Here is a 25,574-nt window from a genome sequence, read left to right as displayed (position 1 = left end):
GCAACAGAAAATGGCCCAAGTGCTTGGGCCTCTATACCCATGTGGCAGACCCAGAAGAAGTGCCTGGCTTTGGCCTAGGCCAGCCCAGGCTATGGTGGCCATGTGGGAAGTAACCAATCTATGGAAGATCTCTCTATTTCTCCCTCTCTGTAATTTTGCCTTTCAAATAACCAAATTGTAAAAACAAAACAAAACCAACCAAACAAAACACACACACATTCACCCACATAATACAAGCAAACCACCACCACCAAAAAACAGTGCTTAGCATGCTCATGTCCGAGATTGGAGTGCCTATTTTTGTTTTTGTTTTTTATTATTTTGTTTTAAATTTGAAAGGCAGCTACGGAGAAAGAGTTGTTGGGGAGGGGTGTCTTCCAGCTGTTGGTTCACCCCCTAAATGGCCACAATGGTCAGGGTAAGTACAGGCCAAAGTCAAGAGCTTCTTCTGGATCTCCCACATGGGCATAGGAGCCAAAGAAGTTGGACCATTAACTGCTGCTTTCCCAGACTCATTTAGCAGGGAGCTGGATGGGAAGTGGAGCAGCTGGGACTTGAACCAACATCCATATGGGATGCTGGCACTGTTGGCGGTGGATTTACACATTAGGTCACAGTGCTAGCCCCCAGTGCCTAGGTTTGATTCCTTGTCCTTGGCTCCTGATTCTAGCATCCTGCCAATGCAGACCCTGGGGGGGCAGCTGTGATGGTTCATATGTTAGGTCCCTGTTTCCCATGCAAGAGACCTACATGAAGTTCCTGGCTCCACCCTCTGACTGTGTGTCCATCACAGGTATCTGCAGCATGAAGCAGTGGATGGGAACTCTAGCACATTCAAAAAAAAATTTTTTTTAACTTAAAAAAGTTTTGGCGGAAAAAAGCTTGAAATCCATGCATTTTTTTTTCTCATAATATACATTCCATGAACTTTCAGGTGACTCTTTTTTAAAGAATTATTTGTTTATTTGAAAGGCAGAGTCACACACACACACACACACAGACACACAGAGAAGTGGGAGGGCAGGACACAGGTAGAGCTCTTTCATCTACTGGTTCATTCCCAAGTGGCTGTAATGGTTGGGGCTGAGCCAGGTTACAGCTAGGAGCCTGGAACTTCATCCAGGTCTCCCATATGGGTATCAATGGCCCAAGCACCTGAGCCATCTGTTGCTGGTCTCTCCCAGGAACCACGCAAGTAGGATGCTGCGTTGGGTGTAGAGCAGCTGGGATTCTCCATGGTGCTCCCATATAGGAGGGTAGCTATGAAAGCTACGACTTATGTCGCTATGCCACAATGTAATTTCCTGGTTTTGACTACAGCAGCCACAAAACCTCACTTGGGTTTGCATTGCTTCATTTACAAAATGAAGTCCAAAGGGGCAGGCATGTAGCTTAGTGGTAAAGATCCTGCTCGGACAACTACATCACATGCTGGAGTCCCTGGGTGGAAGTCCTGGCTCCACTCTGATTCTAGCTTCCTGCTAAGGTGCCGGCCCTGGGAGGCAGCAGATGATGGCTCAAGTCATTAGGTTCCTGGCACCCACATGAAAGTCCTGCATGGAGTTCCCGGCTCCCAGATTTAGCCTGCTCAAGTCCCAGCTGTTGTGGCCTTTGGGGAGTAAACTAGCAGACAGGAGCTCTCTCTCTCTCTCTTGCCTCTCAAATAAAATTCAAGTGGTTCATCTTTAAAATTCCTTTTAACACAAAGAATCAGTGAAGCTTTTCCATTGAGTGCTAACAATTCAATACTACCTGCTCATGGGGAATTGGGTTCCACCATTAAAAAACTACCCTGGGGTCAGTGCAATGGAATAAGCATTTACAGACTACAATGCAATAATCAACTGGTTAATTTCTCTGCCTGCAAGAAACAGGATCCCATATGGGCGCTGGTTTTGTAGAGTTGAAGTCAAAATGGAGTAAACATGGCTCATTGCTAACTGCAGTTCTTCTTGCTTTTGTAACTTCTGCTTTACTTGCTTGGCTAACAAACTGTGTAAGTTTACAGGCCTAATGGCCAACACAACCTTTAGAGTGAATGGCCCCAATCCCCATAAATCAAGGCCCCAGCCTTATTAACCCATAGATAATTCAAGATTGGGGTCTGCTTGTCACAGGTGACGCCAAGGTTGGAGCCCAGACCTGAGGAGAGCAGGCAGGGGCTGGCAAGCTGAGATAAGCAAGGAATATGTAATCATTCCTCACTCACCTCTCGAGCTGTTGTAAATTGTGCCCCGCCCCTTGAAGCTGTGGCCAACTGCCCCGTATAAAAACTTTGTAATTGTACTGTTCGGGGCTGCACTCTGATAAGGGGTGTTGGTCCCGGCTGGCCGATGGGTAGGTCGGTCAGTTGGTTGCCTTGCCTGTCATTTATAACAAAACTTTGTTGTGACTGTCACTGGTGAATGTAACATTCTGTTTTAGGGGTTGAGTGGATGCAACAGTTTATGTCCCAGCTGCTCCACTTTCCATCCAGTTCCCTGCTTATGGCCCGGGCAGGTAGTGGAGCATGGTCCAAGCCTTGGGCCCCTATACTCATGTGGGCGACCCAGAGAAAACTTCTGTCTCCTCACTTCACGTTAGCTCAGCTCTGTAACTCTGCCTTCCCAATAAAAAGAAATAAAATTATTTTTAAAAATATTTATTTCTATTGGAAAGGCAGATCAGATTTACAGAAAGAGGGAGAGAAGTCTTCCATTCACTAACTCACTGTCCAAATGGCCAAACGTTCAGAGCTAAGCCAATCTGAAGCCAGGAGCCAATACCTTCTTCTGGGTCTCCCACATGGGTTCAGGGTTCCAAGGCTTTGGGCCATCCTTTACTGCTTTCCTAGGCCACAAGCAGGGTGCTGGATGGGAAGTGGAGCAGCGAGGATACAAACTGATACCCATATGGAATCCTGGCACTTGCAAGGTGAGGATTTAGCCATTGAGTCATAATGCTGAGCCTATAAAACTTGCTTTTTTAAGAGACGAAATTAACCTGACAGTATGTTTAGTATTTGTATGTAGGCATACTTGCTCTGTATTAGGGTAGCTGATAAACCATCTATGAAAACACTAGCTGGTTTGATCACTTCAAAACTTATCTCCTAGCTGCTGGGAGGGGACACATTGGACTCAGACGCACCCCTTGGTAGAACAACCCAGCTGACCTGCTTTTCGATTCGGTAGGTAATGATAACATCATAAGAGATCCCCCCTCAGTTTTAAAAAGAAGTCAGTTAGCACGCAGGACAGAGAGGGACCAAGGATGGAATTTACCTTATCCTGCCGGATCATCAGTGACGTCTTGGAACCCAGGGCTGAGAAGATTCCGGCGATCTCCACAGCAATGTAACCGGCACCCACAATGACGCTCCGCCTGGGGAAAAGCACACGCTCACACTGTTATGTGGACTCCTCTTGGAGCCCTTTCAGATGCCCCGAGTCAAGAAGGCAGTGTGGGTGCATCCCTGCAGCCTGGGGCTCATCTCACTGCAGCTAGCGTCTTCCATCGCCACAGGGTCTGTCACACCTGGGACACTGACACTGCTACCTTGGTGACTTAAGCTAGCTGTCAAATGTTAGCAGGTTACCATTCCCCTAGAGTCTTCTCTGGGATGCCATTTGAAGCGGAAAACTTGTCTTTGTAGAGAGGAGATATGTGTTATTTTAGGGTTGCCTTGGCCTCATTTCTCCTGAGCAGAAACACACACTTTTGAAACCAGAGGTGTGGCTGTGATGAAGGTTGTGCCTAAAACTCAAACCAGGACAGCGGTGCCCAGCAGCTTCCTGCTCCTGTGCTTGGTGTGTCCCCTCAATCAGCTCTGTCAACTTGTGCGACATCGCCCAGAGGGCCACCAGAGCCAACCATTCCAACCTGCAGGCTAGTGTGCACACAGATAAAACTCATGGAGTACATTTTAGCCACCAGATCCTCCCCTTGCAGTAAGATTTGAGTAGAAAGTGAAGAGGATTCTGTCCCTGAAGTGGGGTTTGCTTCCACACTGGCCCAGGGCCTCAGAGCACACCCCTGAAGATCCCCTGAGAAGGGAGTGCTATGGCAGTTGGCCAAACCCAACAGTGTGCCTTGATAAGGAAGAGCAGACACACTGTGCCTGGAATCTTGACTTTACAGACTTCTGGTGCCAGAGATGGAGATCAAACTCCATGAGTGGACGAAAGTCCAAGACCGAGGTCAAAGCCTGTAGGTGAGGGCTCGCAATTGGACCATGGTCCAAAGCCAAAGAACTGTATGTTTTAAGATATCCTTGACTGGGCCTGATGCGGTGGCCTAGTGGCTAAAGTCCTTGCCTTGAACACGTTGGGATCCCATATGGTCGCGGTTCTAATCCCAGTGGCCCCGCTTCCCATCCAGCTCCCTGCTTGTGGCCTGGGAAAGCAGTTGACGGTCCAAAGCCTTGGGACCCTGCACCTGTGTGGGAGACCTGGAAGAGCTCCTGGCTCCTGGCTTCAGATCAGTGCAGTACCAGCCATTAGGTCACCTGAGGAATAAATCATCAGACGGAAGATCTTTTTCTCTGTCTCTCCTCTCTGTATATCTGACTTTGCAATAAAAATAAATAAATCTTTAGGAAAAAAAAAAGATATCCTTGACTCCTGTGCTTGCGTCACAGTGTTTTTTTTTTTTTAAGATTTATTTTATTTTTATTACAAAGTCAGATATACTGAAGGAGGAGAGACAGAGAGGAAGTGGAGCTGCCGGGATTAGAACCAGCGGCCATATGGGCTCAAGGCGAGGACCTTAGCCACTAGGCCACGCCGCCAAGCCCCACAGTGTTGCTTTCTGTTCATCAAGCATCAACTAGTGAGCATGGCTATACACAACTGTGCCACCTCAGTTCCTGCAATTTGACTCCTGGAGCAGTTCAATAAAAGGTTGAGGCAGTGAACCCTATAGGTCGACCTCCTTCCTCAGAGACGGGGGGTTCCCTCTGCCTGCCCCACTTTTATAGTCTTTATTTTGATGTTTGTCTCATTTCTTGTTTTCTCAATTGCATGTCACCTTTCATTCCAGTTCTGTTCACACACTGCCACAGGCAGAAGTGGGGTGATGTTCTGCAAAGCCTGAATGTTTTCATGCCCAAGAGGAACTGCTGAGGGGGAGTCCCCCAGGGAGTCAGGTCAGGAAGCGTTCCAGGGAGCAGGCAGACAGAGGGGGCACCCAGAAACCCAGCACTGAACGCTGTGGCTTCTAGAGAACGGCAGAGAGCCCTGTTACCCCTCAGCTCCATCGGGGTGCTCTCACCACATCACTGACCACAAAATGTCCACCGCAATGACCTTCCCCTCTGCCATGCCCAGAAGACGCCTCTTCTTGCCCCATCCGGGTCCTCGGAACTGCTGGCAACACTGAGGTCAACGGCACCCTCCACCAGTCAGAGGCGCTCTGGGGCTCAAAGGGAATCACATGGTGCCCAGCTCGTGGTGCCCAGCTCATGGCACCCCGCCCACCGAACTCACCCTTTCCCTCATTATCTGCTTATGCAGCCACACTGCAACAATGAGGAAGGAGTCTGACAAGAAAAGAAAAATCACCTATTGGGGCCGGCACTGTACTGGAGTAGGTAAAACCTTTGCTGTGCCATCAGCAGCCCATATGAGTGCCAGTGTGAGTCCTGAACACTGCCCTTCTAATCCACCTCCTTGCTCATGTACCAGTGGATGGAAGATCTCTTGTGTGCGCTCTCTATCTATACATATATATACACACACACATAGATATATATACACATACATATATATATCTATACATATCTCTCTATATATAGATATCTATAGATATTTTACTTTCAAATAAGTAAGAAAATTTTAAGAAAAATCACCTACTGATTGTTCATTCATTGCCCCACATTCCACTCTCTTTGCTCTATGACATACCTACATTCACATTAAGCTAATTATGCACCAACGTTCGACAAATAACTTAAGAACATCAAACGGGAAGAAACCTACCAGGAGCGTGCTGCCAGGGTGTGTTTAGGTAGAAACGTGTTGGCTGAACATGAAGGGTCAGGATCCCATTCCTTGATGCTGGCCCACGTGTGTTACATCATCAACCCTCCCAACAGGGCAGGGGGCAAGGTAGGCTGTCAGACTGATAGTAAACCTCTCTCAAGTCGGAAGACGCCCCCCTGCTCTTCCCGTCTTCGTGGGACAATTCCCCTGGTGGTGTGCATGCGCTGGGCAGCCTTTCTCGGCTCTGCTAGCTGGCTGGGCCCTGGGTACAGCCAGGGAACACCAGAACCATGGATTATGTCTCCCTCCCTGAACACCCTTGCAAAAACACAGGGTTAGGACCTCAAACAGCATGGGGAAGAGCAAACGTGAGCAACACGTTGGGAGGAGACCGGGGCGGGGGAGAGGGACAGCTCCGGCCTTCAGTCCTCCTCCTGTTCCTAGGGCTCATCGCTCACCATGGAGGAGGGGAGCGTCCCCCCAGCCTAGCCAACCTACAGTACAGCACCTTCCAAGCAGAGCAACCATGGTCCTCATTCTCTTTTTCTCCCTCTAAGAACCCCAGCCTACAGCAGGAGGGTACCCAGATGACAGTGATCACCCACCACTTTGAACAACACAGGCTCAGCTACTTTGGACATATCACTGACTGATACCCTATCATACTGGACAGAAGACAGTTTCAGGGCCATACTACCCACTCCTAAAATCTGCCCTGGGTATTTCAATTTGGCTTAAAAACCATCACAGAGTGGCTGACGCTGTAGTACAGCATTTAAATCTGCCACCTGCAGCACTGGCATCCCAAAGGGGCATTGGGTCCAGACCCAGATGGCTCTACCTCCACACCAGCTCCCTGTTAATGCGCCTCAGAAAGCAGAGGATGGCCCAAGTAGATGGACCGTTGCACCTAAATGGGAAACCCAGAAGTTTCTGGCTCCCAGTTCAAATCAGCCCAGCTAGAGCCCAGCACTAGCTGATGTGACCATTTGAGGAGTGAACCATGGATGGAAGACCTCTCTCTGACTCTTTTTGAACTCTGACTTTCAAATAAATGAATAATAGTAATAATAATAAAGACTTTTAAAAAAGCAAACACTCTGCAGTGGCCCCTAAACCACAGCATAAAAGATCGGAGAGGTCTACTGAGGAGCCCACACATGGCTGAGATGCCCAAGGTCATGGAAAGGTCAGAGCTGGGAGAAATAACTTAAGGAAGGGCAGGAGATGCAGCACCATGAGGAGACTGCGGCAGGATGAACAAGCAGCTCGGCTCACCTGGGCAGCTCTTCCAACTGAAAAAATCCATCACTGGTGATCCCCAGGTTGGCGCCTGTGTAGAAAAACGCAAACAGATCACACAAGACTGGCCTCTCCCTTGCTAAACGCTCACTTTTTATGCAACAAGCGCACGCTCTGTCAGCCAGTGCACCCTGTGCTTTGACAAGGGATGAGCAGTGCCAGCCGAGTAACCCCCACATGCCTCGGTTTTGGGGAACCCTCTGCACTGGCCCTGCCTTGCCCAGTGGCGGGGGATCCCCCCAGTGCGCCCTCCCCTCTCTGCTTTATCCTTCCAGGCTTCAAGCCTCCTTGTGGAAAACCTCCAAGTGCATACTCCAGGTGTGTGACATCCCTCCACCCCCACTATCCAAAGTTCTGGTTCCGCATTTCCAACTGTTGCACCACACAATTCTACTCTGCCTCCAATTCAATGTAGGCTGCAGATCTTGTATCTAGAATGGTTGGAAACACAAGTGTTTCCAATTTTTTTTCTGGATTTTGGGATATTTACATATAAAAATGAAGCTTTTTCTTTTTAAAAAAGTTCTATTTATTTTTACTGAAAAAGCAGATTTACACAGAGAAGGAGAGAGAAAAGGACCTTCCATCTGCTGGGTTCATTCCCCAAATGGCCACAATGGCTGGAGCTGAGTTGATCCAAAACCAGGAGCCAGGAGCTTCTTCCATGTCTCCCACACAGCTGCAGGGTCCCAAGGCTTTGGGTCATCCTCCACTGCTTTCCCAGACCACAAGCAGGGCGCTAGATGGGAAGTAGAGCAAGTGGGACAGAACTAGTACCTATATGGGATGCTGGCACTTACAGGGGGAGGATTAGCTAGTGGAGCCATTGAGCTGGGTCCCCATAATGAAGTTATTTTAAGGAAAGTACTGAAGCTTAAGCATGAATTCACTTGCATTTTGTGTATACCACATATACAAAGCTTGAAGATAATCTTACACAATTTTAGATAATTCCTTGACAGGCTTTCATTGTGGTGTAGCAAGTCAAGCCTCTGCTGACAATTTTGGCATCCTAGATGGGCGTCAGTTCAAGTCCCTGCTGCTCTACTTATCCTGCTAACATGCCTGGGAAAGCAGCAGAAGATGACCTAGGTACCTGGGTCCTTGTCATCTATGCTGAAGACCCAGAAGGAGTTCTAGGCTCCTGGCTTTGGCCTGGCCCAGACTATGATGGTCATTTAGACAGGAAGCAGTAGAGGGAAGCTCACTCTCCCTGACCTCCCTTTCTCTCTGAAACTGCCTTCCAAATAAACAACAACAAAAAATCTTAAAAACAAAAACCAAAAAAAAGGGCCAGTTGTGGTATGGTGGGTCAAGTCACTGCCCGTGACACTGAAAACCAGCTCGATTTCTGGCTGCTCTGCCTGCAATCTAGCTAACGCACCTGAGGAAGCAGTGAAGCGAGTCCAAACACCCGGACCCCTGTCACCCACGTATAAGACCCTGATGGAGTTCCAGGCCCTGGGTACAGGCTGGTCTAGCCCTGGCCACTGTGGTGCTCAGAAAGTTCTAGGTTTTGAAGTATTTCAGGTTTTTAACTTCAGATTAGGGACATTCAGCCCTAATAAAGAACTCAAACTTCAAACCACATTCTCAAATTTCCTTGTTCATAAAAATAACACCTTCTGCCACTAACTGAGCCTAGGTCGTCCCTCATCCCGTAGCTCATCAGTTACTGAACATCTGCACGTGACCTACTCCCAGCCCCCTAATTACATGCCATGTCCTCATTTCAGAGGTGGCAGAGACTGGTTGTAAATGTCTCGAGGGGCCGGCGCGAGGTCATTGAGTATAGTGCCAACATTCCACATGGGCACTGGTTCAAGATTTGGCTCCTTCACTTTTGATTTAATTCCCTGCTAATACACTTGGGAAGGCAGTTCAGGATGGCCCAAGTCCTTGGGACCCTGCACCTGTGTGGGAGGATGGGAAGAAGCTCTTGGCTCCTGACTTCACATTGGCTCAGCTCTGGCCTTTGTGATCACTTGGGGAGTGAACCAATGGATGAAATCTCTCTCACTCTGCTTCTCTTCTTAAATTTGGCTTTCAAATTAAACTTTTTTTTTAGATTTACTTTTATTGGAAAATCAGATTTACAGACAGGAGAGTCAGAGAGAAAGGTCTTCCATCTGCTTTAAAAAGTTATTTTTATGGGCCTGGCGTGGTAGCCTAGTGGCTAAAATCCTCACCTTTAAATGCGCCGGGATCCCTTATGGGCACTGGGTCTAATCACAGCAGCCCCGCTTCCCATCTAGCTCCCTGCTTGTGGCTTGGGAGGGCAGTCGAGGACGGCCCAAAGCCTTGGGACCCTGCACCTGCATGGGAGACCTGGAAGAGGGCCTGGGCTCCTGGCTTAGGATCGACACAGCAAGCGGATTACAGCCGCTTGAGGAGTGAATCAACAGACAGAAGATCTTCCTCTCTGTCTCTCCTCCTCTCCATATATCTGATTTTGCAATAAAAATAAATAAATCTTTAAAAAAAGTTTATTTTTAAAAAGTTTTTGAAATAAAACTTTTTAAAAAATTGCTATGGAATATTTAAAAAGAAATAAAATCCAATCCATGAGAATACAAAGGATATACAAACCACGTTCCCCACCCTCAGAACCCTTGTCTTCCGGCTGGGGGGAAAGACATGGATGGTGTTTGCTTTGGGAAAATAAGCTCACTGGTTCATGACTCACCCCCGGGGCTTAGGCCCACAGGGATGAAAGCATGAAAAGGTAGACATGATCCTGTGTGAGACTCCTTGCTGCTTTAATTTTCTATAATCTACAGCAAGAAAAATATGCAAGTAAGGAAAGCTTCCTGGCACAGCCAATTATGTTGCATATTTACAGATTTTTTTTCCTTAAACATTAAATGCAGAATGATTCTTAAAAAAAACCAAAAAAACAAAAACCAACACCCACTGGCCAACTGAAGGTGGAAATCATCTCTGCCAGGCTGAGGAGGACTGAGGCCCTCGGCTGATTTTTCTTCCTGTTACCTGCAGGACTTCTGACCATGGGGCTGCAGGGAATATCCTTCTTGCCCTCTCAATAGCTGCCACTTGGCCAACTGCAGCTAGGGCCCACAGGCCTTCTGCCACAGTCTTTCTCAAGAGAGAAAGGTGAAGGGGTAGACCTCCCAGCATTGGTGTGTACACTAGAAACCACCAGTCAACGCTCTGGCTGTTGTGCAGCGGCGCTTCTTAGGATCTGAGAGACTCACCAGGGATCTGGCTCTCGTGCGGAACCGAGGGCACACCCCCCGTGGCGATCAGGATATGACGGGCAGTGTATTTTTTGCCATTGACCTCTACTGTGGGTTCAGGGTCATTGGTGAATGCTGCGTAGCCATGGATGATATCTATATGGGACTGGAGAAGGAATCAGGACAACATTAGTCCGTTCTTAAAAACACCTGTGGCAACTCATCAGCTATTTCATTTCTCTGTTGAATATGCTCATACCCGAAATGGCTTCAACAGCCACAGCCTGGAATGCTACCCAGGTCTCTCTCAGGGATGGCATAGACCCAAGTACTGGGGCCATGCTCTGCTGCCTTCCCAGGTGTGTTAGCAGGGAGCTGGATCAGAAGGGTCTCACTGGCACTGCACGGGCAGTGGCTTAACCCACTGTGCCCAATGCCAGCCCCCTACACCTCTACTGAAGATTATGATTTCTGATATTTGGGCTCTGCTGCTTGAGTTAAAGCAGAACTATGGACTGGTCCCTGATCCTCAGGTTGGGGTCACCAACAGACACTATGAGAAATAAAGGTACCATTCTGGAACAAAACTGAGACCTCCAAAAATACATGTAAGTCACCTGCACAAGGGAAAAGATGACATCTTGGACCCCAGAGTTGAGGGAGAAAGTCTTCTACACTTGCAGTGGAGGAAAGTGATGTGTCTGGAGGAGGGGCCAAGACTGACATGCACATGACGAAGTAGGGAAGGGTAATAGACCAGGAAGTGAAGACTCCAGGGAAGATGCATGTATCCCCAACCAGTGTGCCTGGGCTGGAGTCCTAATGCCACCTGCTCATCTCTGCTTCCCGCTCATTCAGGTCCTGGGAGCAGCCATAACGGATGGGTAGTACACATGGGAAGACCTGGCCTGAGTTTCCAGATCCTGGATTGGGCCCCTCGGGACCATTACAGGCACATGAGAGTGAAGCTGGCAAACGGGAATGATCTCTCTGGCTCTCCAGTAAACAGCTAGGGGATGGTGCTACAGCACAGTGCATTCATTGCTGCCTGAAACACAGCCATCTCACAGGAGCACCAGTTTAAGCCCTAGCTGCTCCACTTCCAATCCAGCTCCCTCTCAATGTTCCTGAGAAAGCAGCAGCGGTGACCTTAGTGCTTGGGCCCCCATTACCCATGAGAGACCCTAGGATGGATTTAGGGCCTGACTTCAGCTTGGCCCCACCATGGCTGGCCAGTTGGCCACATGGGGAGTGAAGCAGCAGATGCAAGATCTGTGTCTTCCTCCTCGTCTCTGTAACTCTGCCTTTCAGATAAATTATTGAAAAAAATAACTTTTTTAAGAGTAGAGGCAAAAGAGAAATACTCTGGTAGATGAAGGAGGATGCCTGGCTCCTGTTTTGATTATCACAACGTGAAAAGCATCAACATCAAAAAATTCTGATTTACAGATTGGGAACTCAGATTATGATCTGCTCTAACTGGCATCCTTGGTGCCATGACCTCAGTTTTGGAGACTGCCAGCAGGTGTCTGCCAGCCAAGAAATGTGCATTGGCACGCCAACACGGACAAGGTGCAAGGATAATGGAATCCCCTGAGGACTGTGGAATGGAATGCTTTGACATCTCAGAACAGACTTGCTTCTCAATTGAGTTATCTCTCTCTCAACCACCCCCTTGGGCCTGTTCCTGCAGGTGCCTGGCTTCAATAAACTGAGTCAAGATCGACGCCAAAAGCCACAATCTTCCAGAACAACCTTGCTTCGGGAGGTTATGATTTCCTGTATGGTGCCAGACAAAAGGCCTGTGGGTAGAATGACGACAGTACAGAAAACAGTCCGAGGGAAGAAATGACCGAATTTTTATTTTTGGTTTCTAGCATAGAAGATGCAACGTTCCCTTCCCATACACAGTTTGTCCACCAGAGTTAGAGAGAGACAGAGGCAGAAACAGAGAGAGAGAAAGAGCTACCATCAGCTGGGTTACTTCTCAAATGGCTGAAATGGCAGGGCTGAGCCAGGCTGAAGCCTGGAGCTGGGAGCTTTATCTGGATCTCCTATGTGGGTACAGAAGCCCACACTTGGATCATATCATATCATCCACTGCTTTTCCAGACCATTAGCAGGGAGTTGGATCACAAGTGGTGCAGCCAGAACTTGAACCAGTGCCTCTATGAGATGTTGGCAGTTCAGGTAGCAGCTTAAGCTGCTATACCACAGTACTGGCCCTGAGTGTGCACGTGTGGCAGCCTTTGAAGTCCCTTGCCATCAGTGAATGCAGCATTGTAAGTCCCTAAAACTTTTGCTCCCAGATGCGGGTTTAGAATCAGAAAATATCCTCCAACACCCATCCAATGAATGGTAAGTGCCAAGATACAAGTCTATGAAGTTAGCGAACTGTAGAAGTAACTCACCCTACAAACTGGATTACGTAAGGTTGTGCTGGCTGCAATATCATCAAAAGCCAACTGACCTGTTATAACGTAAGCTATGGAGATAGATATCTTAGAAACTGTAAAGACAAAGTAAAGTGGGACAGAACCTGTCTAGAAAATCGGAGAGAAAGAGACATGGACAACACGCCATCCGTCAGTGTGGTTCTGGGTAGGGAGGGTACGGCACTAGGCACTAAGGTGACAAAAGCTGCCAGCGCGCGAAGCACCACAGCTGTCTGCTGTAGGTAAACCTCCACTTGCTCTTCTTGACTGGATTTATGCGCAAAACCATTCATCTGGATCCTACTCTGCTCTTCTGTGCAGGTCTAGTCAACACAGAGGCTGTTCTGAGCAAATGAATGCCAAACCAGGAACTCAACCACTGCCTCCCGGGGTGCGCCTTAGCAGGAAGCTGGAAACAGGCTGGGTCTCAAACCCAGGCACACCTATGTGGGGACGTGGCTATCTTCACCATTAGGCCCAATGCCCCCTCCTAGTGCCCCTGATTCTAACCAACAAACTGGCCCCTGGCTGCACCGTGCAGTCTTTAGTGTCTGAGGCCTGAAGACAGCTAGAGGGCCACAAGCTGCCACCAGCAGGCTAGACCTGCTCTGTGGATTTTGACACGCAGGTGGCTTACACTGCAGGAAAACAGCCTGGCTCTGGGAGAGCAGAAGCCCTTGCACAGTCATTAACTGCAACCGTAACTACTGAAGCGACAAGGCAGAACCACCGACAACGTTTCTGTGGGGCCACACAAACTTGGCTATGCAGTTCAGTGGTCAACAGCTGCTTCTTAAAGTTCAAGACTCAGCCCACACTCGTACCTTGGTGAGGTTGTTCTGATAGATGGTGTTCAGGCGGCTCACGTAGGCATCCCGCTTCTCCTTTATGACCCTGTGAGGAAACTGGAGTCAGTGCTCAGCCACAGGATTTTGCTCCTTAGGCTAGGAGTGAGGGTGGGTGATCCCAGATATCCCTAGCAGAATCACTGAATGCCAGCAGAAATTGAGCAAGGGAACATCTAGAAAGACCCTCATCCCTTCCCTGGTAGCCACCTGCCCCCGACATCCTGCAAATCCTTCTGTCACTCTGCTGGGAGCTCTTGGATGATGGCTGATGGCCATGGCACAGAAAACTCTTCAGTAGAACAAACAGGAGGACCGCTTTGACAAGGTGCTTAGTACGTGGTGCCCACCTGACAAATACTTGTGGAATAAATGAAGGAGCTTGCTATGATTCTTTGAAAAATGGAGAGCTTCAAAAATTTTATGATAGTTTATTAAAAAGCTCAACCTAGAGCTATCATAGGAAGCAATCCAACCTCCAGGTGCAGAAGCAAAAGCAGGCACTTGAACAGGTGTCTGTGCACTGATGTTTGTAGCTACAATATTTATGGTAGCTAAAAGGTGGAGGCACTCAGGAGCCTGACAGAAGGGCAGATAAACAAATGTGGGACACTGGCACTTTATAATGAAGTCCTGGAGCATGTTATGCTAACAGAAACAAACCACACTAAAAGTGACAAGGTTGGTGCAGTGGCTCAACAGCCTAACCTTCCACCAGCAGTGCCAGATCCTATATGGGCACCAGTTCGTGTTCTGGCTGCTCCACTTCCTATCTAATTTCCTTCTTGTGGCCTAGGAAAGCAATGGAGGATGGCCCAAAGCCTTGGGACCCTGTACCCAAGTGGGGGACCCAGAAGAAGCTTCTGACTCCTGGCTTTAGATCAGCTCAGCTCCAGCCATTGTGGCCATTAGCAGGGGATCCAGCAGATGAAAGATCTTTGTCTCTCCTCTCTGTAAAATCTACATTTCCAATAAAAATAAATCAATCTAAAAGAAAAAAGTGCAATCCTAGAGCAGGTGATTAACCTAGTAAAGATGCCAAAATGCCTGCATTGCCTATTGGAATGCCTGGGTGAGGCTCCTGGCTCCAGCTTTCTTAGCAACAACAAGACTAAGAAGGAAGCACCCAGAGTAATCAAATTCAGGGAGAAAGAGTAGAATGGAGGTATTCAAAGCTAGTGGGAGGGGAAAAATGAGGAGCTACTCTTTAATTGGTGGGAAAGTTCTGCAAATGGACAGTGATGTGGGCTGAACAGCACTATGACTGTATTTCATGCCACTGAATTGTACACTTCAAACTGGTTAAATGACAACTTTTTCACTGTGTGGATTCCAAGCGATAATATACCTCTACCTGCCTCCTGGAAAAGGCATACGGCTTACTTAGTTATGGAAGAAAACTATCAATATTGGCCAGTGACCCCTCTGAGCACTCACTCACCGCCAGTTGAACTTGCCCTCGCAGCTCTGGAAGCCGTAATCAACATGATCGTGCATGAACTCTGAGTGCATGGCCGTGTTCCACATCACCTGCAGAACAGCACCCAAGACAGGCCCGGGGAAGACAGAAATCATGAAAACTGGTGACTGTGTGTGCAGCTGCAGACTGCAACACTGACCCTGAACTGAAACCCAGAACTATACACATTCAGGGAAGAGGCCCAGAGATCTGACAGACATACTGTAGCACAAGGCTGCTGAAGTGCAGCAAAATTGACTTTCACCATCATATGATTCATGTGTTAGGTTTTCCATTGCTCTGAGCCTAGCCTGCTTGGATTCAGGCTCAGCAGATGGCATTGCACAGGTCACTTTCATAGGCAGGGGCTTTGAGGGGAGCTATTAGATACAGCCGGGCTCAAACTGTTAAGAGAACAAATTCCCTCCATGCATTCACAAGGAACAAGCCTTGCCAAGGACATGTGTAATTAGTCATCCAGAAAAAAAAAAAAGAGTCCTTCCCTCATAGCACACAGCCTAACAGCCTTCGAGGCCTTTTGTGCCAACAGATCAAGATAGCTACATCTGAATCACAATGGAGAACTCCAAATGACAAGCTGCTTTATTTGTCAAACAAACTCAAGACTCTGAAGAGCCTAGGAATCTTTCTTGGTCCTTTTCACTCTTCAGGCCTGGCTGAATCAACTGATGACTCGGGTGAGATTTCTTTATTCCAGATGAAACCATGTAACATGGAATCAACCACTTAGTCTGAATTCTTGATTCATATGAAAGACTTATCAATACCACAAATTGACTGTCACACTAATAAACACAGCACCATGGTATCCCACACTGACTTGTTTGTTAGATGGTGGGAGACGCTCACAGGCGACACCCTGCAGAGTTACTCACCAGGGTAAGACAGGAGCATCCACCCACTGCCAGCAGTCACCTGCCACCTGCTCAGGTCAGCACACAGGCTGGACCTCCCTTGAGAAAAAGTCCCCCTGTGTACACGATGGTGCTTCACTTCCACGCCATCAACAGGTACTTTGGGGGTCTTTGTTCCTGCATGGCCATGAGCAGCTTCAGATCACTGTGTCCTATTCCTGGTTTACCCTCTGCACAGTGCCTGCCTAGCACTGGGACCTCATCACTATGAGAACTCAGTGCCTGGGAATGTTCAGGATGAATTTCTTGGGTCCGGGTGACGTGCTTAGCATCCAGGAGCTGATATTTCTGTGCTTATCACCCCAGCAATCCCATCCCCCCCCCCTTCTTCCTGGCTGAAAAGGCCACTTGCTCGTCCAGTCTCCCCTGCCAGGATAGCTCAACCCTGGCCAGGGGGACTGCAAGCCACCTGCAGGACCTGCAGACACCCTACCTGGAGCTTCCCACTAACTGCACACCTAGGATGGCAGGATGGAGAACTGGGCAAAGCTAGGGCCCTGTCAGATCTTCTTAAGGGCTGAGCCAATATCAGGAATATTAAAAAGCACCAAGAAAAATCACCCTACTGCATAAACCACTTTTAGATGAATTCTCAGTTATTTATGGCAAAAAGAATTTTAACTAATACACTTATAAACATTCTTTAATGATTTGTCAAATATGAAAAACAAATGTGGAGGGAAAGAAAAATGAAAACTCTACCTTTTTGGGTACACATCCAACATTCACCTGGAGGAGGGACAGAAAATAAATATTGTGAGAATATTAAACTCAAATTATCAAACAAGCTGGAAAGAAATCGGCTCTAAGCATCAAGAAAGGTCTTGAATTGTATGTCGCAGTGAACTAGACCTTTAGGGTTCTAGTATAGATTGGAAAAAAAAAAAACAGGACATTATTTCCCTTACATGATGAGGCAGAACAAAAACAATCAGATCTCTTAAACTGCTATTTCAACAAACATTTCTGTGAAATTTACTGTGGATTCTGGATACAACACCCAAGACACCCACTTTGAACAAACAACTAGAAACTGACATCATCCTTGTGGGCCAAAGCAGTTAGTGTGATTCAGGCTGCCAAGTTTTAGTCCCGGCGATAGGTCAGAAATAGGACTCTCAGCCTATGGGTAATGTGGGTGGTTGCAAGGTTTTATCAAACCGAAGCTCACCAGGTTCTTAGGAACAGAACTCTTCATTGAGGTAAGGAGAGTGAGCAGTGCCACTCAGGAAGCCGTGTAACAAGCTTCAGAGGGCGTCCTTACATAGCATTTTGTGGTCACGCCAGCTCATTCCCTATTGATTACTTTCCACAGTTTCTTTTCAAAAGAGCTGTTCTACGGTGCGAATGAGTGGAGCCACAGCTGCCACTGTTTGGGACACTCGCAAGCCCTGCCAGCGCCTGGTTTGATTTCTGTTCATCCTGCTTCCCATCCAGCTTTCTGTTGATGTGCACACTTGCAAGCACATAATGGTTCAGGCACCTGGGTATGGGGTCCCGGTCACCCACCCCAGAGCCTGCACTGAGGCTCCTGGCTTTGGCCTGGTCCAGTTCCAGCTGTTACAGGTGTTCAGGAAGTGAACCAGCAGAAGGGAACCCTCTGCTTCCACCTCTTAACAAAAAATAGACTTACTAGGAAAAACCTTTTTAAAGAAGGTAAAAGATTATCTAAATCACATTCTTTCCTTATATCAGATAGGTAACCCATAACTCCGCAGATTGACCGTAAATAGTATTAGTGAGCACAACCCATTTGGCCAAACTATTTTATTTTCAGCAAACTATTTTATTTTTCAGCCACTTGGGGAGTGAACCATGGATGGAAGATCTTTATCTCTCCTTCTCTCTGTAAATCTGCCTTTCCAATAAAAATAAATAAATCTTTTTTAAAAAGTCAGAAAATGCTCCTTCTAAAGGCCAAGATGGTCTGACATGTACTGGTGCCAGGGCTATGACTAACTTGAGTTGCTTTTTTACTTCTTTTTTTTGCTGCCACACTGGTAAAGTTAACACAGATTTGGCATTAACCAGGACCAAATGCCCGCCAGCTACTGGCTGTTTTTCCTTTTCCTCCAGCACTTGCCTATTCAGGCAGCTGCCTTCTTTCATAAGGGTTTTCTAGGTGTCTTAGCCCTCACTGGCTTCATGGCCGCAGGCTCGGGGATGCTGTAGCGTTAGGACCAGACTCAGTCGGATTGCCTGATGGAGAAGTGGGACCTGAGGCAGCACCATGGGAATTGGGACGCAGCAGCTTAAAGTGCCATGATTTGAAAAGCCTACTGGCACTTACTCAAAACAAAACTTATTTACTTGAAAGGGAGAAACAGGGGTAAGAGGAAGTAAGAGACAGATTCTACCTGCTAATTCACTCCCCAGATGGTTGCAACAACCAGGCTGGGCCAGGCTAAAGCCAGGAGTTCCATCAGTTTCCCACACGGGTAACAGGAACCCAAGCACTTTGAGCCACATTCCGCTGCTTTCCCCGGCATGTTAGCAGGGAGCTTGACTGGATGTGGAGCAGCCTGGACTAGACTCAGCACCCATGAGGGATGCTGGTGTTGCAGGTGGTAGTTTTACCCACGGCTTCACAATGCCAGTCTCATGGATTAACTTTTAGAAATGTCTGGCTTTTCTACCTGCCAACCATCTATTCCCTCAGGAGCACTAAGCACCCATTTGTGCCAAGCATTGTGCCAAGTAAAGCGCCATGGACCTAGTCCCTGCCTTCCATGAACTTACTGGGCTAGCTGAGGGAGACCTGGAGCCATACCTGATGCCCACTCGTGGGGTAGCAGCAGAATCCCTACTAACCCCTAAGATGAAGGGTCTTGGGCCAGATATCCAAAACAGAGGCGAAAGCTGTGGCCTTATGACAGCAGGGCCTCCACACGGCTGTGCAATGGGCAGCACATGCCAGGGCCCCGGGGCAAGGGTTGGAAGGAAGCCCTTGACTCCTCCCCTGACCTCTGATACCTCTTTGAAGGGATTAGAGGTGCGCTGAGTCACTGTGATGAGATAATAAAACATAAAAAAAAAACCTCTGAATGTAGCACTCCCCTCCAAATGTGTGCAATATTAACTGACATGTTTAACTTGCATGTGAAATGTGTGTAACTTAGAGTAAGGAGTGGTGTTAACAGGCTTGTGAGGACTTGTTTGGTGAACTAGGATTGGCTTGTAAGGTGTGTAACACAGGATCATGTTTAGCCCCACTCACTAATCTGTGAGGGGGAAGATACAAGAGAAGCTGGAGACAAAGCCCCGGTGAGTATAAAAAGGGGCTCAGCTGAGCAGGCAGGTTGCTCTCAGCTAGCTGGTTGAGGAACGAGACCCTGTCTTGGGTGCTCCTAGCTCCAGCTAGAGGGAGCGCGGCACCGCTCTAATGCCACCCTCACCTGGGAGACAACCTCCTCTCTCGTTCTTCTCCTACTCCATCCAGGGACCACAGAGTAAGCAAGTCCCATGGTCTCAGGATGTGCCCTCTGACCTGAGACTAAGGGACCTTTGGGTAGGGGGATAATTAGAGACTTGGCGAATGTGTGTTAGTGTGTGTTAGGTGACAACGTAAAAACCTCACATTGCCCATGCTGGCAGGAGGGTGGGAACGTACGCATGCTCCTGCCGAGGACGTCGCTGTGCTTATGAAACAGTGACCCAACGTTCTTACTCTGGCTTCCTCCAGCCACCCTCGACCATGGTTGCCTACAGTTTCCTTCCTCTGTCTTCTTTGCAGGTGCTCTGACATGCGAAGTGCACAGCCCAAGCAGTGGATTAACCCGCTTCACCCCAAAGTAAATATCTGCTTGTTTAATTTTCTGTGAACTCAGTGAATGAATGGCTACTAACCATGACTAATTGAACCAGAAATATTCTCTGTGCTTTTTTTGAAGTACATTTTGCAAAATTAAAAAAACAAAAATAGAAACTATTGAGGGATTTAGAAACAGTTTTTCTTTATGGACTCAGAAATTTAGCGGGTTTTTAACACACATTACAGCCCATGTAGTTTTGTAACAGGCTAATCTTCCACCTGTGGTGGCTGCATCCCATATGGGGAACAATTCCCGCCCAGGTTGCTTCATTTCCCATCCAGCTTCCTGCTTGTGGCCTGGAAAAGCAATGCAGGATGGCTCAAGTCCTCGGGACCCTGCACCCACATTGGAGACCTGGAAGAAGCTTGTAGCTTTTGGCTTCAGATCAGCTCAGCTTGGCCTGTAGCTGTTGTGACCATTTGGGGAGTGAACAGTGAGCTTCTCTAACTCTGAATTTCAAAACAATAGATAATTTTTTTAAGGCGGCAGTATCATTGACACCAGTACAAAAACAAATGAAACAATCAACTACATAAATCAAAGGTAAAGTGCACCATAGTGTTTGCCTATTCTGTTAGCTATTTTCTCCACAAGACCTAGATGTCAGATATAATCAGCAAACCACATGTGACGCCTTTATTTCAGCGGGAGAGGCAGCCACTGGGCAGAGACAGAACAAAGTGAAAAGGCACCAATTTAGCCAAGAGATGAGTATTGGGAGTGTGGGGTCTTGGGACTGGCACATGCCACTGTCCGTGCCCAATAGGGAGAAATGCCTCAGGTGATCAGTCAGTAAGGCCATCATGAAATACAGCAGATTGGTGGAAACAAAGTTTATTTATTGTTTTAATATATATTTTTGAAAGGCTTTTTATTTTTATTGGAAAGCCAGATCTACCAGAAAGAAGGAGAGACAGAAAGATATCCCATCCACTGGTTTGCTCCCCAAGTGGCCGCAATGGCTGGAGCTGAGCTGATCCAAAGCCAGGAGCCAGGACCAGGAGCTTCTTCTGGGTCTCCCACACAGGTACAGGGTTCCAAGGCTTTGGAGTCATCCTTGACTGCTTTTTCAGGCCACAGACAGGGAGCTGGATGGGAAGTAGAACAGCTGGGATACAAACCCACACCCATATGGAATCCAGGGCATGCAAGGTGAGGACTTCAGCCAGTAGGCTATTGCATTGGGCTGGAGAATACAGTTCAAATCTAAACAGTGCAAAGCTTACTCAGGTGAGTGGGTCTTAAGGGGACCGTGATCTAGGGCATCTAAGGTAGTACCAGATGAACAGGTATTTAAAGTGGTGCTGGATGCAGGATGACAGTCTTCAAGTCGCTGCTTACATATTCTACCTAAATGCATCCTGCATGATCAAACCCTTATTTGGTCCGAAGGAAGTGGATGCCATTTTATGAAATTCTAAACCCACAAATCAAATTAGGGTGACTTCCTGAGGTCCTAAGATACCGGCTGAAGCTGAAGGAACAGGTTGAACTGAGCTCCTTTAAGTGAAAGACACAAGAGCGTGTTCAGCCTTATCGAGATGCAAACACTATAATACCAAAGTACACGCCATCACCCCCAGCCAGGTTATGCTTGAATCCTTGCTGAGTCACTGCGTGCAGCTTAGATCAACAATAATCCAGCAAGCAGCCCGGTTCCCAGACATCTCTCTAACACCTCGCCAGGTCCCACGGGGCTGTCCAGCCAGCACTGTGCAGCCCAGTCCAGGACAGTCTGTCACTGCCCACCCTCACTCTTCAACCCCTCCTGGGCGAGAGCAGCTCACCCACTGACAGGAAGCTGGCAAGGTTTATCGGAGAATCAGAACACGCATCAGGAACATGGGCACACTTGCCCCTGCAGGCCCCAGGGCAAAGGGGCAGGAGGTTAGGAAGAGCCACTGCTGAAGCCATCCTGTCCAAGGTCTGCCTGGGAAAGTCCCACACGGCACACACCAGACTCCCAGAGGCCACACTCCATCCCAGCCTCAGGCAGACTGTGCAGTAATCTGCCATTGACGTGTGACTTGCCACTAAAAATTTTTAGATTTATTTTTATGTATTTGAAAGACACACAGACACAAAGCAATCTTTGACCTGCGGATTCAGTTCCCAAATGCCTAGAACAGCCAGAGGTGGAGCACCAAGCAGCGAGAAATCTTGAAACACAAATCCAAGAGCCTAGACCTCAATCTGGGTCTCCCCTGTGGGTGGCAGGAGCCTGCTACCTGGGCCAGCACTTGCTACCTCCCAGAATGCACATTAGTGGGAAGCAGGAATCAGAAGTAAGAACTGGAACCCGGGCAGACAGTGAGCAAGCTCTGAGCCCCTTCCTCTTCCAACACACACCCCACAGGAGGCCCCCTTTCCTGTCTTCATCAAAGCCTTTCAGCTCCCCAGTGCCCCACCACCCACACGTGTCCATTTTCTGGAGAGAATCTACATTTGTCTCCCAGATAAGCATCTGTTCTTCTCACATCACAGGAAGAGAAAACTCACTAGAAAAGGGAGTTCTACAAGGAGCCAGAGAGCCCGAGCAAGTGGGTATGACAGACAGACACTCCTGGAAGGCCAAGAGTTTTATTAAAATAATAATAATAATAACAATAATAATAAAAATAATAGAGGGCCTGGCACGACAGCCTAGTGGTTAAGTCTTCATCTTGCAACCGCCAGGATCCCATGTGGGTGCCAGTTGATGACCCGGCTGCTCCACCTCTGATCCAGCTCCCTGTAAATGCACCAGGGAAAGCAGTGCAAGGAGACTCATGGGTTTGGGGCCCTACTACCCAAGTGGTTGACCTGGGAGAAGCTTCCAGCACCTGGCTTCGGCCTGGCACAAACCAGGCCATTATGGTCATTTAGGCACTAACCAGTGGATGGAAGATCTGTGTGTCTCTCCCCCTCCCTTTCTGTGATTCTTTCAAATAAATAAATCTTTTAAAAAGAGAATATTAACATCACCTTGCACATTTTTAAAAAGCATAATAACCACTGATAAAACATTTCACTTTCTATCATTTTTAACAAGAAGGATATCTTCATAAATAATAAAAACCCAGTATGGGTCTCCCACATATATAACCCAGTGCTTCCCAGGGCATTCAACAGTAAGTGGGAATTGGGGACAGCGCCAGGATCCAAAACCAGGCACTGTGATATGTCATTGACTGACTTCCCACCCCCATGCTTTTCTGTAACCCCAATCTAGCTGCTGGTTCCTATTTCCCACTTCTTGAAGAGACACCCTTTGCTCCAATCAGATTCAATTTCATGACATCCGAAGTTCAGAAAGGTACTATCTGCTCTATGAAACCTTAAATCTCCGGGGCCGACAGAAAAATTCAGCTTTGCTCTGAGCTACGTTAGTGGTTGTCTTTTTCTTTTTTTTTCCAAGAGTTGTTTATTTTCATTGCAGAGGCAGATTTATGGAGAGAAGAAATAAAAGATCTTACATCTTCCAGTTCACTCCCCAAAAGGCTGCAATGGCCAGAGCTAAGCCGACCCAAACCCAAGAGCCTTTTCTGGGTCTCCCACATGGGAGGGTCCCAAGGTTTTGGGTTATCCTCTGCTGCTTTCCCAGGCCACAAGGAGAGAGCTGGACAGGAAGCAGGGCAGCTAGGACATGAACCACCACTCATATGAAATGCTAGTACTTGAAGATGGAACATTAGCCTGCTGAGCCGCAACACTGGCCCTACTTAAGTGGTTTGTACCACTGGCGGTTGAAGACCATTCTCTCTTGTTAACGGTCCATATTTTGTCTCCTCAAAGAAACAGTCCACTCCTTGAGAGAAGGGACTCTCATCTTAACAAATGTTTCTGTCTGCCTCAACGCAAGCAATGGAAACGAATCAAGACAATGTCTTGTTTTGGCAAGTCCCCATTTTCCCTGGACCTGCCTGGAAGTCACCTTACACAGGGGATACCCTGCAGTCCTTGAGCAAATCTAAATTAGGCCTGCTCTTTCTCTGATATTCTGTGTTTCCCCTACAACCTCAGCTACAAGGCAAAGATCAAAGCTGGGGGAGGACAGCCTTTGTGTCACATTGTGAAGAGGGGAATTCAAGGGGGGACAGGCACTGCTGTAGAGGCTGAGTTCCCCAGTGCAGACACCCACGCGCCACATCCAAGCATGCAGCTGGGACAACTGGCCTACAGCCCCTCACTCCCTTGCGAATACAGAGGAGTGAAGGCTCGTGTAACTGGGTTCCTATCAACCATGTGGGAGAGCCAGATGGAGTTCCTATCTTCCGGGTTTGACCTCCCCTAGCCGCTGATGTGGTGGGCGTTGGGGTTAGGGGGTGAACCAATAGACAGAAATTCTCTGCCTAACAATTTCTTTTTTAACCACCGAACAAATCTGAGTATAAACATTAGCATTTTTCAGCATCAAGACTTACAACCCTCATTCTGAGCCAGTGTAGTGGTGCAGTGGCTTAAGCAGCCACCTGTGGTGCAGGTATCCAACGTTGAATTCCAGGGGCTAGGCTTCCCATCCAGCTCCGTGAATGGTCCTGGGTAGGTGGTGCAGGATGGCCCAGGTACCTGTGTCCTTGTCACCTACGTGGGAGACCTAGATGGAGCTCCAAACTGATGGAAACGTTCACACTCTCTCTTCCCCGAGCCCTTTCTCTAAGTCTCTCCTTTTAAATCGATACATAGAAATCTACCTGAAGGTAAGTAAAAGCAAAATCCCAGGGCCACACTGCAATTCACATCGCTTGCCATTTCTTAACTACTCCAGGGTTGATAGCACCAAGTTGAACTTTTACCTCCTGGGGTGATTTTGACCGTTCAGCCAAGGTTGAAAAGTACTGCAATAAATCCTCGTGGGTGCATGGAAGGACAGTCAGGGAATCTACATCCCTCACCGCCACTCTCCGGCAAATTTTCCCACATGCAATTTCACGCGATCAAGCACGACATGCATCACTTCCCTACGTGGAGAGTTGACGATGCCGGTGCGTTCTGCGACATTTAGCCAGCCATACCTTTCTGCATACTGCACCTGTGCTGACCGACCCAGGCCTGTATCGCCTGGTGGGCTTCTGGCCTCAGACGCCGGCTGGGCAGGCAGAGGACGCAGCGCCGAAAGCCCATGCAACCCAGCTGCGTAGGACAGCGGTGGGGAAAGTCTCCACCAGGAGAGGCCCGCAGAAAGTGAGGCTGCGGGATGTGCGCTGCAGAACCCGAGGCATGAGAAGCAGCGCCAGGAAGGGATCTGGTACTTACGCAAGTGCCTCCCAGCTTGTGGCTCTCCACTACCGCGGCCCTGGCGCCGAGCTCGGCCGCCCTGCGGGCGCTGGCCAAGCCGCCCGAGCCGCCCCCGATCACCAGGTAGTCGTAGGAGGTGACGCCGGCGGGCGGCGGACGCCGCTCCCGTGGGGTGCACGCCATGGCTCTGGTGAAGGTGCGCAGGGCCCAGGCGGCGGGTCCACTTAAAGGCAGCGGGCGGAGAGAGCAGGCGCGCGCCCAGCACTGGCAGCCGGGCCCCGTGCGCGCGCTCAGGGCCCAGGGCAGCGGGGCCATGCACGCGGAAGTGGCGGCCGGGGGCGGATCCCGTCGGCGACCGGGGGCGCGGACCCCGAGCTAGCGCAGCCTCACAATGACTAAGCACCCTCCGGCA

General features: G+C 48.5%; 1 protein-coding gene across 1 annotated transcript in view; it reads right to left on the bottom strand.

The window, feature by feature from the left end:
• GSR (glutathione-disulfide reductase) overlaps positions 1 to 25,574 on the bottom strand; it is a 42,637-nt gene extending 17,063 nt beyond the window's left edge. The window contains exons 1-7 of the mRNA XM_058669846.1: positions 25,181 to 25,574; positions 16,836 to 16,862; positions 15,181 to 15,269; positions 13,719 to 13,788; positions 10,478 to 10,625; positions 7,239 to 7,293; positions 3,264 to 3,363 (exon numbers count right to left, since the gene is read on the bottom strand). Coding sequence (XP_058525829.1) covers positions 3,264 to 3,363; positions 7,239 to 7,293; positions 10,478 to 10,625; positions 13,719 to 13,788; positions 15,181 to 15,269; positions 16,836 to 16,862; positions 25,181 to 25,477 — 786 coding nt within the window. The 5' untranslated portion in view covers positions 25,478 to 25,574. The remainder of the gene's footprint in view (positions 1 to 3,263; positions 3,364 to 7,238; positions 7,294 to 10,477; positions 10,626 to 13,718; positions 13,789 to 15,180; positions 15,270 to 16,835; positions 16,863 to 25,180) is intronic.

This window comes from Ochotona princeps, chromosome 11, assembly GCF_030435755.1.
Source record: "Ochotona princeps isolate mOchPri1 chromosome 11, mOchPri1.hap1, whole genome shotgun sequence".
Classification (NCBI taxonomy): domain Eukaryota; kingdom Metazoa; phylum Chordata; class Mammalia; order Lagomorpha; family Ochotonidae; genus Ochotona; species Ochotona princeps.
The sequence above is the reverse complement of the archived record's forward strand: the minus strand, read 5'-3'. Positions and strand labels throughout refer to the sequence as shown.